This window comes from Gopherus flavomarginatus, chromosome 3 (genome assembly GCF_025201925.1).
Source record: "Gopherus flavomarginatus isolate rGopFla2 chromosome 3, rGopFla2.mat.asm, whole genome shotgun sequence".
NCBI lineage: Eukaryota > Metazoa > Chordata > Testudines > Testudinidae > Gopherus > Gopherus flavomarginatus.
In genome coordinates, this window is record NC_066619.1 from 86,224,899 (window position 1) to 86,237,917 (window position 13,019).

Consider the following 13,019-nt stretch of genomic DNA (forward strand, 5'->3'; position numbering starts at 1 on the left):
GTCTGAGCATTCTCTCTGTATCAATGGGCAGAGCTGCTGGTACAGATAGTGGTCTTACTCTTCTTCAGGTGACTGACGGTATCAGTGATTGCCGAACCAACAGTATTGTCAGAACCTCTCTTGACAGGTCTGGTCCAACAGCACTGATGATTCCAGGTCTGCATAGATTAGGCCCGCCTCAATAGTCCATCTGGTACCTGTTGCTGGTTAGTTAATGAAGCTTCAGTCTTTCAGCAGTGCCAATCTGGGCAGACTGGTTCTTGGTATTGGCAATCTCTTCTCCAGGCAACTCTCTATAGTGGTGTCTGATGCATACAATTGCTCCTTTTCCTTTTCAGTACTCAAGATAGACCCAAAGTCACTACTTCAGTAGGTGGTGGTCTCAGATCACTTTTGGCTTTCTGTGCCAAGGGACAGGTACCAGATTCTCTTTGAGCTCCTGATAAACCTGTACTAGGGCATGGAAGCTCACCCAACATATGAATGGACCAGAGAAGTCCTTTTCTTAGATGGAGAACACAGAAGAGATTGCTTACATTTGTCCTTATGAGGGTGCTCATTCTTACCCTCTTTGTGTCTTCCCTGTTTTCTGCTGGTCCTTAATTCTGATTACAACAGTCTCAGAGCCTGAGCCCTGGTCTACACTAGGAGACGGGCCGACCTAAGATACGCAACTTCAGCTACGCAAACAGTGTAGCTGAAGTTGGCGTATCTTATCTCGACTTACCTTGCTGTTAGGACGGTGGCAAGTCGACCGCTGCTGCTCCCCCGTCGACTCTGCTTCCACCTCTTATGAGCTGGAGTTCCGGAGTTGATGGGGAGCGCACTCGGGGATTGATTTATCGCGTCTAGATGAGACGTGATAAATCGATCCGCGATAGATCAATCACTACCCGCTGGATAGGCGGGTAGTGAAGACCTGTCCTGAGACAGCTGTATACTAAAGGCTGATTCCTGGTGCCTCTGACTGATGTACCAAAGTCAGACTCTGGTCTCATCAAACAATCCATCAGGAAAGTATGAAGTCTGAACTCACGTGATTGAGGAGTTCAGCAAGAGAAACTCTAGCAGATACGGCACTTCAGGGGATATGTGCTTCCCTGAGGCACTACAGATGGGTGTCAAGACCTTCACTGATTGGGAAGGCCTGGAGACAGACCACAGTGCTTCAAACCTGGGGCCCTGGGCATGATAGACACCAAATACTGGTAGATGGCTGGGGCTGGGAGGAAACCCCCGAAGTTTTCCTAAACTAATACTAAAACTAATAATTAGGTAGAAAAGGAGAACAATTGACAAGTAATAAAACAAAAAAATGCTAGCTAAAGCTGTAGACACTAGAGAAGTTTTATCTCAGACCACAGATGGTAGAAAGGAACTATAGAAGTGATTGGTCTGCACTGCCCCATATTCCCTCAGCTGGGAGCACAAAGGGAAGGGTGCAGGTGCAGAAAAACTTCTAGTCCCAGGCACATGGAGTACATGCTCAACTCCAGTGGAACAGACACAGAAGCCACCACTTGAAGAAACTTTGTTTATAATCATTTTGATTCAGGCCTATCCATTCTCCTCTTAAATCTTCATCAATGTATTTTACCTCTTCTCTTGCACTTATATGACATGAATGTTTTAGACACAGGCTTTGTTTGATTCCTGCTCGTTGGCCACCCAAGCCTTCCATAATTTTTAGTTTTAATTCATAGACTGACATTTGAAAACTTTCACTCACTTGTCCCTTAGATGTGAAGATTTCTGAAAGAAAAGGGGGAGCAATTCTCAAATCTCAGCCAATGAACAAAGTTTAATCAGATAATTATGAACTGATAAAACAATCAATCACCAAACTGTGATTTCTAGTTACAAAAAAAATTTTAAAATATTGAATGACAGTAGGAGATGCAAAACACTATTTTGTAAGTACTAATTCAAAAAAAGAATTTATAGTTTGCCATATCTGAAATTTACTTTATTATAGTTGAACACAGAGTCTTAGATCAGCTCTTTAAGAAACTGATTCATCTGTTTATTCCTAACCTTCCCAACTTTGTAGGTAACTTTCCTGTACCTGTAAAGCAAAGTCATAAAACAAACTGTTTTTAATAGTAACCAAAAAGTTTATAATTGCAAAAGAGAAATTAAGTGTTGTAGCATTACTATGAATTTGATCAGTAACAATGTAAGTGAAGCAAAAGCACTCTTTCCAGAACTATTTTTCCCCAACATTAGTTTTTACTGTGTGATGCTCACTGGACAATCATAACACAGGTAAAGACATGCTAACATGAACCATATATGAAATCAGATGCACAACATGCCTCAAATCTCACTGAAAAGAATGCCTTCGACAGCAGGTGTTCCTTTCAAAAGTTGTCACTAGCAATACATAAGATTAAAAATTGTTGTATTACTACCAGAACTGAATACTTAACATACCACACTGGAAGACAATTATATTTCACAACCCAGAAGCAGTTAGTGTTGTGTTCGTTGCTTCTGTGTGTCTAATATTAAAGAGATTAGGTTACTGAATGAGACTTGCAGCCTTTCATGGAGATTAAAGATTTTTTGTAATTTATTCAACAAATCTGAATGATGAGCTGGAAACACATTTGGAAGCATCAATATGGGCTGTGTGGTTAGTTTCATATCAATTGAGCTTTCCCAATTTTATATTAAAATCACAGGAGCTTCACATAAATCTACTATGGTACATGGGCCGTACAGCATACCTAAATACTCTTTTATCCCTCCCTTCAGCTCATTAGCTATGTTCTGTGCTTTACAAAGTGAACACAGGATTTTTCTCTGCCAGGAATGAAAGCTTAATAGAATGACCCTGCAGAACAGGGGGGGGGGGGGGGAGGGGGTGTGTGTGAAGAGAGAACAAAACAAAAAAACCTCAAAAAAACAAAACAGTTGTACCAAGCAAATTCTCTGTTTCAAAGATAAACTATTTTGCTTTTTTTTTTTTTAATGAAGTTTTAATCAAACAGATTAAAACAACAGAACTTCTAGCTTGTGGTTCAACAGTTTCCTAAAATGTCTGGATGTGGAGTTCTGTGTCCCAAAGCCATTCTCCCCCCCAACTCACAAGAAATGACTCTTACAGCTTGTCTATACTTGAAAGTTACTGCAGACTACAAGTACAATAGCTATTTCTGTATGGCTCCATGTGTACATAAGTCCTTACAGACACCTCCCTTAGCACCCAGTGCAAGGGGAAAGCTGAATTAGTTAGTTTTCATTCAGAGAGACCCCAGGCACTTAGTTTAAACCTTGTTAGTTTACACTTGCATTGTCTTAAATTCTTCTTGCCCTCAAAGCATGGATTAAGTGCTTGTCTTCAAGACAAAGTTGTACTGGTTTAATTATATGCGCAATTTTAAACAGCTTTAGTTAAATGGGTGCATAAGGCTGCGTGAACACTTATTTTCATATAGTTTAAGTTAGGCCATGTCTACATCTAAAATTTTGCAGCGCTGGTTGTTAAAGCTGTATTAGTACAGCTGTATAGGGCCAGCGCTGCAGAGTGGCCACACTTACAGCAACCAGCGCTGCAAGTGGTGTTAGATGTGGCCACACTGCAGCGCTGTTGGGCGGCTTCAAGGGAGGTTCGGGGAACGCGAGCGCAAACCGCGGCGAAGCTGGTCTCCTTTCCCGGTTTGCTCTCTTGTTCCCCGAACCCCCGAACAAGCAGGTCTCCTTCCCTGCGGTTTGCTGGGTGGTTCGGGGAACGCGAGAGCAAACCCGGGAAAGGAGACCAGCTTCGCCGCGGTTTGCTCTCGCGTTCCCCGAACCCCGAGCAAGCAGGTCTCCTTCCCTGCGGTTTGCTGGGTGGTTCCGGGAACGCGAGAGCAAACCGCGGCGAAGCTGGTCTCCTTTCCCGGTTTGCTCTCGCGTTCCCGGAACCACCCTGCAAACCGCAGGGAAGGAGACCTGCTTGCTCGGGGTTCGGGGAACGCGAGAGCAAACCGCGGCGAAGCTGGTCTCCTTTCCCGGTTTGCTCTCGCGTTCCCGGAACCACCCAGCAAACCGCAGGGAAGGAGACCTGCTTGCTCGGGGTTCGGGGAACGCGAGAGCAAACCGCGGCGAAGCTGGTCTCCTTTCCCGGTTTGCTCTCGCGTTCCCGGAACCACCCAGCAAACCGCAGGGAAGGAGACCTGCTTGCTCGGGGTTCGGGGAACGCGAGAGCAAACCGGGGAAGGAGACCAGCTTGATTACCAGAGGCTTCCTCAGGTATGCTGGGATACCTGCTTATTCCACGGAGGTCAAGAAAAGCGCTGGTAAGTGTCTACATTTGATTACCAGCGCTGGATCACCAGCGCTGGATCCTCTACACCCGAGACAAAACGGGAGTACGGCCAGCACTGCAAACAGGGAGTTGCAGCGCTGGTGGTGCCCTGCAGATGTGTACACCTCCTAAGTTGCAGCGCTGTAACTCCCTCACCAGCGCTGCAACTTTCTGATGTAGACAAGCCCTTAGTCAGGAGTTGATTTAAACTCAACTGAAGTAAGACATTCAAACCAAGATAAGGATTGTCCAAATAAAAGGTTGCACTGGTTTAAAAAAAAGATTTGTCTACAGGGGGAGGTATTCCTGACTAACTTCATGCATGGATGCTCTAGAAATGGATCAAGCTAATTTAGAAAAAGGTACTCTTATTGTGGAAGAAGAGCACTCGCATAGAGTTAATCAGGAATAGCTTTAACTTCTCACACTACCTCAATCTGAATTCATTTCCCTACTCAGATGACTCCTAAATCTCATGTAAATAAAGCCAAAAACAGCTTAGAGATGCTCCTTTACCATTATTGGCTGATCAGCTTCTTCAGGTTGCTGACATTTTAAAGCAAGTTTTAAGTAGCACCTAATGAATATATCATGTTCCAGAGGTCTCTTTACAAGCACTGTGGGGAATCACTGATGAACTGCTTATATTCTGAAACTGACAGACACTAATCTTGTTGTGAAGCATTTTCCCCTTCCTTTCAAAATTTCATGTCTGTGTGCAATATGAAAGCTTCAGCAAAACTAAAATACAACAAGATACTTTTACATACAAGTCTCCACTGGATTTCTGACAAGCTGCTGTCAGAACAACTACAACAAAATAAAGTCAGGGAAGTTGACAGGAGCAGAACACACACAATTTTAATACCAAGATGCAAAAGAACCGAAAGTTACTAAAAACTTCATAAAACCATTACAGACACTTTTGTGTTTTAATATTTAATTCAGTATTTCACCACCCAATTTGAAAAAAGATTGCCTACCTGCATCAGCTCTGGATCGCTGACCTGGTGTCTTTCCGAATGGGGTCTTCATTCATCTGTGTTTAAGTGAGCAGCAAAGCTGCTGGACTAGGGTGAAAATCCAGTTCTTTCCAACTCTTAAAATTTCCTCTTAGCCTTAGAATGATAAAATTACTACTTGTTAATCCACCATTCAAATGAGAATTTGCTTGTCCCAAGTTTAGCTGAAGTGGTATTTTCAATTATATTTCTCTGCAAAACAAAATGAGATTTTAGTATAAGCATTCAAATTTGAAGTGTGATCAAGATGAGCAATGTAAAAATTAAAAACTAAAATTATATTAGCAAAAATGTTAATTTTCATGCTCAGGGAAGTTTTACTTTTTATTTTAATGTTTTAGCACTGTGTGCAGTAAAAACAATGGAATAACCTGGCACAAAACCAACTTGGACCTACAATACCTGGTAGGTTTGTCCCTTAAGTTAATTTCTGTAAACGATACAGTGCCATTCTCTAGGCCAGTATTTAAAAACATGGATCAGAATGATCTGAAAGCAACATGGAATAAAATGATTAGGTTCCAATAAACTAACAGCTTGTTTTCAGCCAGAGTAGTACAGGGTGTTAATTTTTAATTCTTAAAACGTAGCTGATTGGATGAAAGTCTTGCTGTAGAATAAGAAAGGACATATCACTGTATTTGCATAGCAGGAGGTATTGGCAGTAATCAAATACTTCTGTTACTGGACAAAACACCAGATTTACTTCTCCGTAAAGGAAACCAGCTCTACAGAGAACAGTGATTTGAGACTTTAGAACACACCACTGAAAAAATAATTCAACTATGATAAAAGGGAGAAGAGTTCTTCAGTGTGTGAAATTAATTATCACAAATTTACAGAAATTTTGCAGAAAGGGTAGGTATTTGAGTAAAGTAATTTGTAAAGACAAGTGAAGAGAATTAAAACTTCTAGATAAATTTAATGGGATTAAATATTCCAGATCAGTTGCTACATGAGTTCTTCATAGAAATCTGTATGGAACACTCTTATCAAGCATTTTTTTTCCCCTGAGAGTTGGCAATATCTTTGCTAAAACAGTTCCTGCTAACCAAACAGAACAAGAGAAATCACAGTAATTGATCTGAAACTAAAGCATTTTCAGCTTTATTCGCTTTTTCACACCACAAACATCTGCTGTCCTAGCTTAATTAGTGTTTACCAATAGCTTTACAATTTCATGAGACCATGGTAAATTGAGACAAGGAAGTTAAATCCGAAGAAAATAAAAAGCATATTAAATTGGTTTGTTCAATGAAACCAGGGGTTAACATTTTAGAATACTTGACTTCTTGCATTGTGTAGGGAAATGGACAAAACAAACATCAAACTGGTGGTTAGACGTCAAAATCATTCATTTTAATTAAGAAATTTACAGCCCCTTAGATTACCTGACATTCTTGGGACTCCATGATTTTCATCCTTCAGAGATCAAAATCCCACCCAGTATATTAAAACTATTGAGAGTAAAACTATGTTGTAGTCTATTAGAAAAAATTAGATACCTGAAACATTTAAATTTTCCCTTGACTCAAGAGTGAACAAGACATGTGGATTGACATTTTGCTGACAAAGGATGCTCTCTTTGTTTGGAAGGATATTCAGTAGGAAAAACTATCAAGATAAATTCTTATTTAGCTAGCTTGTTCTGCTGCTACCTATGGATGTGTGTCAAAAAATCAAAACTGATATCAATGTGGAAAAAAAATCAAGATCTAGAATACTGCAGTGTAGTCATACAAATATAATAATTATCTCCAATGCCATTTTGACTTAAGTCTGTCTTGCACAGTTTATTTGTAATTACTGTTCTAAGCTAGAGGCTCTTCCAAGTCCTTGCAGTGCAGCTCTGTACCTGCCTAGCACAAGTTATCCCTGCCACTCCTTCCTTAACACTCATATTGGACCAAAAAGAATCACTACACTACTTCTGTGTTGGATCTGTAAGACCCCAGTATGTCAACACTGGAAAACACATGGGCTGCATTTAAAATTGATATTATAATCAGTTAACTATAAATCTATGAACAAATTAAAACTTTTCTAGATTCAGAAGCACACTAAACTGTACTGTGTGTGGGAGTCTAACTGACCACAAGAACACACACATTTATTTTAAAAAAATACACTATGCAACTTTCAGTATTTAACTGACCCCACATTTAGACAATGGAAATAGCAATATAAAAAGGCACAAACACAACAAAGTGGCAGTGACTAGCCTACTACTTTGAACAAATGGAGAAAATAATAGATGACATATGTCCTGAACATATTAAGTTTTTACACTTCACACATTCTTGATGCATTTTTCTGTCTTTTTCTCTGGAGCAGATGTAACATCTTTCCTATTTCTTAGGCTCTGGATCAGTACTCAGCACACTAGATGCTGCTTCCCTAGAAGACGAGGTAAGGTAGCAATGTTCCTTTTCTATACCTGGTTTCACCATTTCTGTACCCTGGTCCCTGAGAAACATCCAACTCTTACTCAAAGACTATGCCATGTGCAGTTCAACAAAATCCAAATGAATATGCATTCAGACAGTCAACGTACATGTGCAATGTAATAGCCAGTCTTTGCACCAAACAGCAGAATCTTGTCAAGTGTGGGCTGCCAGCAAATCCATCTGACAATCGTGGCTTCCCCAGAAATTCTTTCTAGCAAGCACATGCTTCCTAGAAAAATCAATTTCACAGTGTTGTCTTTAAAAAACCCTCAATGTGCTGATATGAAGCAAACGTTATCTGGAGTCTCAAAGATAGGCAAGAAAACACTTTCAGTGCATTTTTTTGAAAAATAAAAACCAGAAACTATGGTAATCAAAACAATCATAATTACTGCCTCAAAATAAAAATCTGACCCTGCAATACCTGCATAATTAATAGAGCAAAGAGTCCTGTGGCACCTTATAGACTAACAGACGTATTGGAGCATGAGCTTTCGTGGCTGAATACCCACTTCATCGGATCCAACGAAGTGGGTATTCAGCCACGAAAGCTCATGCTCCAATACGTCTGTTAGTCTATAAGGTGCCACATGACTCTTTGCTGCTTTTACAGATCCAGACTAACATGGCTACCCCTCTGATGCTTGCATAATTAATGAGGTCTAAGTGACCCCAATACCTTTTGAGTGACTTTTTTCCGCTACACAGGCTATATTTAGATGCATATCAGGAGCTGTCAAAGTCTTTCCCTGCTGCTGGCGCCTTTCACAGCAACATGTAGCTACAAATGTAGTGCCTGTACTCCACACACTGTCCAAGTATAGACATAAGCTCACAGTAAGGTATTTTCATTAGACCTCAAATAATTTTTGTGGCTCTTAAATATACCCGCTCCAATATTTTCAAACATCCTTTAAAATACATTGAATACTATATACAATTCTGGTGCCTAGTGGCAGTCTTATCACACAGCAGGGCTAAGGAGAGAGGAAGAAATGCTGTTTAATGAACTTCCAGCAGGTAGACAGCCAGAGAGTTACCCTCCCTTGCATTGTAGGGAGCAGACCAGGAGAAATAAAAGCCAGGTCAGGGGAGATCAATACACATCACGTGGATCTAGGGTGACCAGACAGCAAGTGTGAAAAATTTGGACAGGGGTTAGGGGGTAATAGGAGCCTATATAAGAAAAAGACCAAAAAATTGTGACTGTCCCTATAAAATCGGGACATCTGGTCACCCTATGTGGATCCCACAGTGGAAACCTCCAACTTCAAAAACGTGCAAATAGGGCCGTGTACATCCACTTTGTTAAACCAGTACTTAACATTTACAAGAGAAAGAAAAATACCACTGTAACCAATTCAAAATTTCACCAGATCAAAACACAATCTGCATGAAATTACAGATACACCAATTAGTTTTATGAAATAGTGTTACTATTTCTTGAAAGTAGCCAGAACAATATAGAATCACAGTATTTTGCTACACCAGCAATACTCATGCCTGTGTTTTATGTACAAAAGGTTAGGCTCCGCAACTTCTTCACATCAGCAGAGCCAAAAATGTACACCTTAAGAGAGCCAATGATTGATAATTTCCAGGAGTGTTTTCACAAAATTTTCATACTTGAAATATCTGCCTATGAGATTTTCATGATGGATGATGCAATGAACAGGGAGAAACTCTGGAAATGTGGGATCGCTTTTCAAAAGTCCGATATGGCCTACTTTTTTTCCTCACCATCGCAGGTGCTCTATCCATTGCAGCACGGACAAGTTTATCCAGCAGTACATTGGTATTTGTCAATGCTTTGTCAAGTGCGTTCTTTGTCAACACCACGGGTTCTTTCTTTTAGAGCCACGAAGTCCAAAATTTCTTCTTTCACAATTACAGGTGAGGAAACATAGCAAACAAATATCGCTAGTTGTGGTTTTATCTTCAATGTGTGTGGAGCCGTCAACAGCTAGGCTGAATGCTAGAGCATTCTTTAGATTGTTTTGCACCTTGCTTGCAACATCAGCACTGATCTGGGAGATCTGCCTCTCCATAGTGTGACATGAAATTGGAATTTGCTTTATTAGTTGTTGAAGTTGTGTGTTACTTGGATCTAAAATTGCAACCACTTCTGCAATATTCTTAACGAATTATCCATCACAATACGGCTATTTCGCATGAGTGATATTCCATGCCATAACAAAACTAACTTCAGTTGCTGTGTCAGTTTCCTTCCGGAAAGCCAAAAGTAGGGTATGTTGACAGCTGAGGTGTAATTTTAATGCAGTAAGCTTGTTTTTCCTTAATTCTGATCCAGGAGGGTATTTAGAGAAAAAAAGTTATTTTGATTCGTTTCATAGTGACATTTCAAGTTGCTCGCTTTATAGTGACAGAGCAAAGCATTGCCAGATAAGGCACATGGGTTTGCTACCTTTACTAGTGAATACAAAATCTTCTTCCCATTCTGGCTGAAAAGTTTGTTTTCTTCTTTATACTTGTGTTTCTTATATAGTTTGAAGATGTCATTGTAATCCATTAAATTAACATAGGGTTAACCCCTATATCTATTCAGCTGCCACTTACGAACAGTAAACACAGCCTGTAGTGTGCAGAATGCAAGGAGATCACAGCACACAAGGTCTGCACAGCACTACTGTGACGCAATTTCCTGTTATAACGAGCAAGTGCCACTGAAGCCCCAAGCAGTAGCTCACCAGTGCTTCCGGGGCTGAAATTCTGAGCATTGAGTTGCTACCCCCACATGGGGTTGAAGCCCAGCCTCGCCACCCCCACGCGGGCTTGAAGCCAAGAACACCAGCTCACTCCCGCAGGAGTGAAGCCCCAAGCCTTGGAGCCCCAGCAAAGGGCTGAAGCCATGAATACTGGCTTGCCATGCTGCAGGGCAAAGCCCAGAGCTCGGAACACCCCTCCACCTCCCCCTGTAGGGCTGGAGTCACGAGCACCAGCTCACTCCTCCCTCCACAGGGTCAAGCCCCAAGCTCTGTGAGCCACAGCTGACCCCTTAAAGAACCACATGCATCTCATGAGTCGTTGTTTGGCCATGTCTGGTATAGACTAGCCTATACTCACGTTGCTAATCTGACAACTATGTAATGTGGACACACTGAAGCTGAAGGCAACCATAATCTATAACTAAGGCTAAGTTTTTGTCATGGATATTTTAGTAAAAAAATCAAGGACACGTCATGGACAATACACCAAAATTCACAGAAGCCCGTGACCTGTTCCTGATTTGCACTAAAAATATCCCTAATAATATGGGGAGGCAGGCTCAGCATCCACTGCTGCTGGGTTTCTAGGGTCCCCCACCGCTGCAGTGAGTGGGAGCTCCGGGGTGCCCCCCCTGAAGATGGGCAGCGGTGGAGAGTAGCCTCGCTGCCCACCATGGCTGGGCAGCTGCAGGGTCTGCCAGCTGCCTGGTATGGCTGGGCAGCTGCAATGGGCTGGGAGCTCCAGCCTCGGGAGAGAAAATTTCACAGAGGTTAATGGAAGTCACAGATTTTTATACCTAGTTTGTTTTAATGGGGTCCTGATCTCACTTTCTGGAATACTGCATTCATTTCTGTATATACTATCTAAAGAAAAGGCAAAACTAGGAAGAGGTCAGGGGAGGAAAGAGGATAGAAATGTTGAGAAATCAGAAACAAAAAGATTTGAAACGTTTTCACTTAAACAACAGGACATGGTAAGAGACATATACAACACCCCTATCTGCCTTCTCTCATAAAACTATGTGAAAAGAACATTAATTTAAAGAGAAAAAAGGGAGTATTCTGTACATAATGCACAGTCAGCCTACGGAACTCCTGGCCACAAGACATCACTGAAGCCAAGAGCTTTGATGATTTCAAGAAAAAAGATTAGGTGTTTACATGGATAAACATTCAGAAGCAATATATAACCCCACGCTTCCAAAAATAAGACAAACTACCAACTGTTATGAAGTTTCACCTATAGACAGGTTATTCTATACTTGTCCACCATTAGCCTTCTTGCTTCTTTCTTTGAAGCATCTGGTACTGGGCACAATATTCAATTAGCTAAACCCTGGGTCTGATTAATACGGCATTTTTCTTAAGTTTCTAAATTTGTATTCCACCATGCAAGCTAACCATCTGTTGAGCAAGTCTTCATGTTAATTACATGGTTGGGTCTGGTTTTCTTTCAGACTTGAAATATTATAGTAGCAATTGCAGTTTTTAGCATAAAACAGCAAAAAAATGACAGATGGATATAAAATGTACTGTTACGGTGTGTACAACCCACTGTCAAATTTTTCTTATCGTTTTAGGAAGAACCACCAGGAGATGACATGCAAAACGTTGCATTATAAAAGTAATTTAATGCCCAAAAATGTTGGCAAACTTTGAAATTTAGAAAATCTATATGTAATAGTCCTTGAGTTTAAATACTGATTCAACAGTTAACTGGTAACATTAAGACAGTCATAGCCAAAGAACCCTAAGCTACAAAAAGAAGTAATTTGATGTACATTGAACGTGTACTAGTAGCACTACAAAAAAACCAGCACATTAGCATGAGTATGTGGTCTGCAAGTTTGCTTGTAGTTTGTTAAGGCACTTCTCCTCTTGAGCTACACACTCAATGACTCCCTGTCACTATCTTGGGCTTCAAGAGAAGGTTGGCAATTTTGCCAAACTGTTTGGTCATACACTGTTGACAAACATCCTCTAGGAACTAAAATGAAAACAGATTTAATCATCTCATTTGTAACCAAATTAGGACTTAAATTCATACCTCCAGAGGTAAAAGACCACCATATTAACCTGTAATGAGCAACCTAAGCCTGCTTAAACATCATATTACTGTAACAACTAGTTAAAACACACTTTGCACCAATAATTATGACAAAGTACTGGACTACTGGAATAGCTAGTTTATAACCGAATATTTATGGAAAAGTTTATCATTTCAGGACACAAAACACCACAGGGAATTATTTTGTCCAGGTGATAAGTCCTTACATGTGTAAAGATCTGATGCCAATAGACAAGGGTACAAGATTACATGGGACATTATATTTGTGTCATGTACATATTCTTACCTATGCCAGTTCTATCATGATAATACATGCCAGTAAATATAACACTATTCAGATAAAGAAAAGATAAGAAGCCAGTTCGATGTTTTATTCTATTTTATTTATTCTAATTTAAAGAAAAAGTCAAACATGAAGTTTTCTGGCTTGTGGTGTTGGTATTACTAGTTCATTTAAGAATTTGG

General features: G+C 40.5%; 1 protein-coding gene across 5 annotated transcripts in view; it reads right to left on the reverse strand.

The window, feature by feature from the left end:
• Window positions 1–13,019, reverse strand: part of SPIN1 (spindlin 1) — a 106,258-nt gene that overhangs the window by 46,841 nt on the left and 46,398 nt on the right. For all 5 annotated transcript variants that reach the window (XM_050945960.1, XM_050945963.1, XM_050945961.1 and 2 more), the window contains exon 2: window positions 5,275–5,505. In XM_050945960.1, coding sequence (XP_050801917.1) covers window positions 5,275–5,326 — 52 coding nt within the window. In that variant the 5' untranslated portion in view covers window positions 5,327–5,505. The remainder of the gene's footprint in view (window positions 1–5,274; window positions 5,506–13,019) is intronic.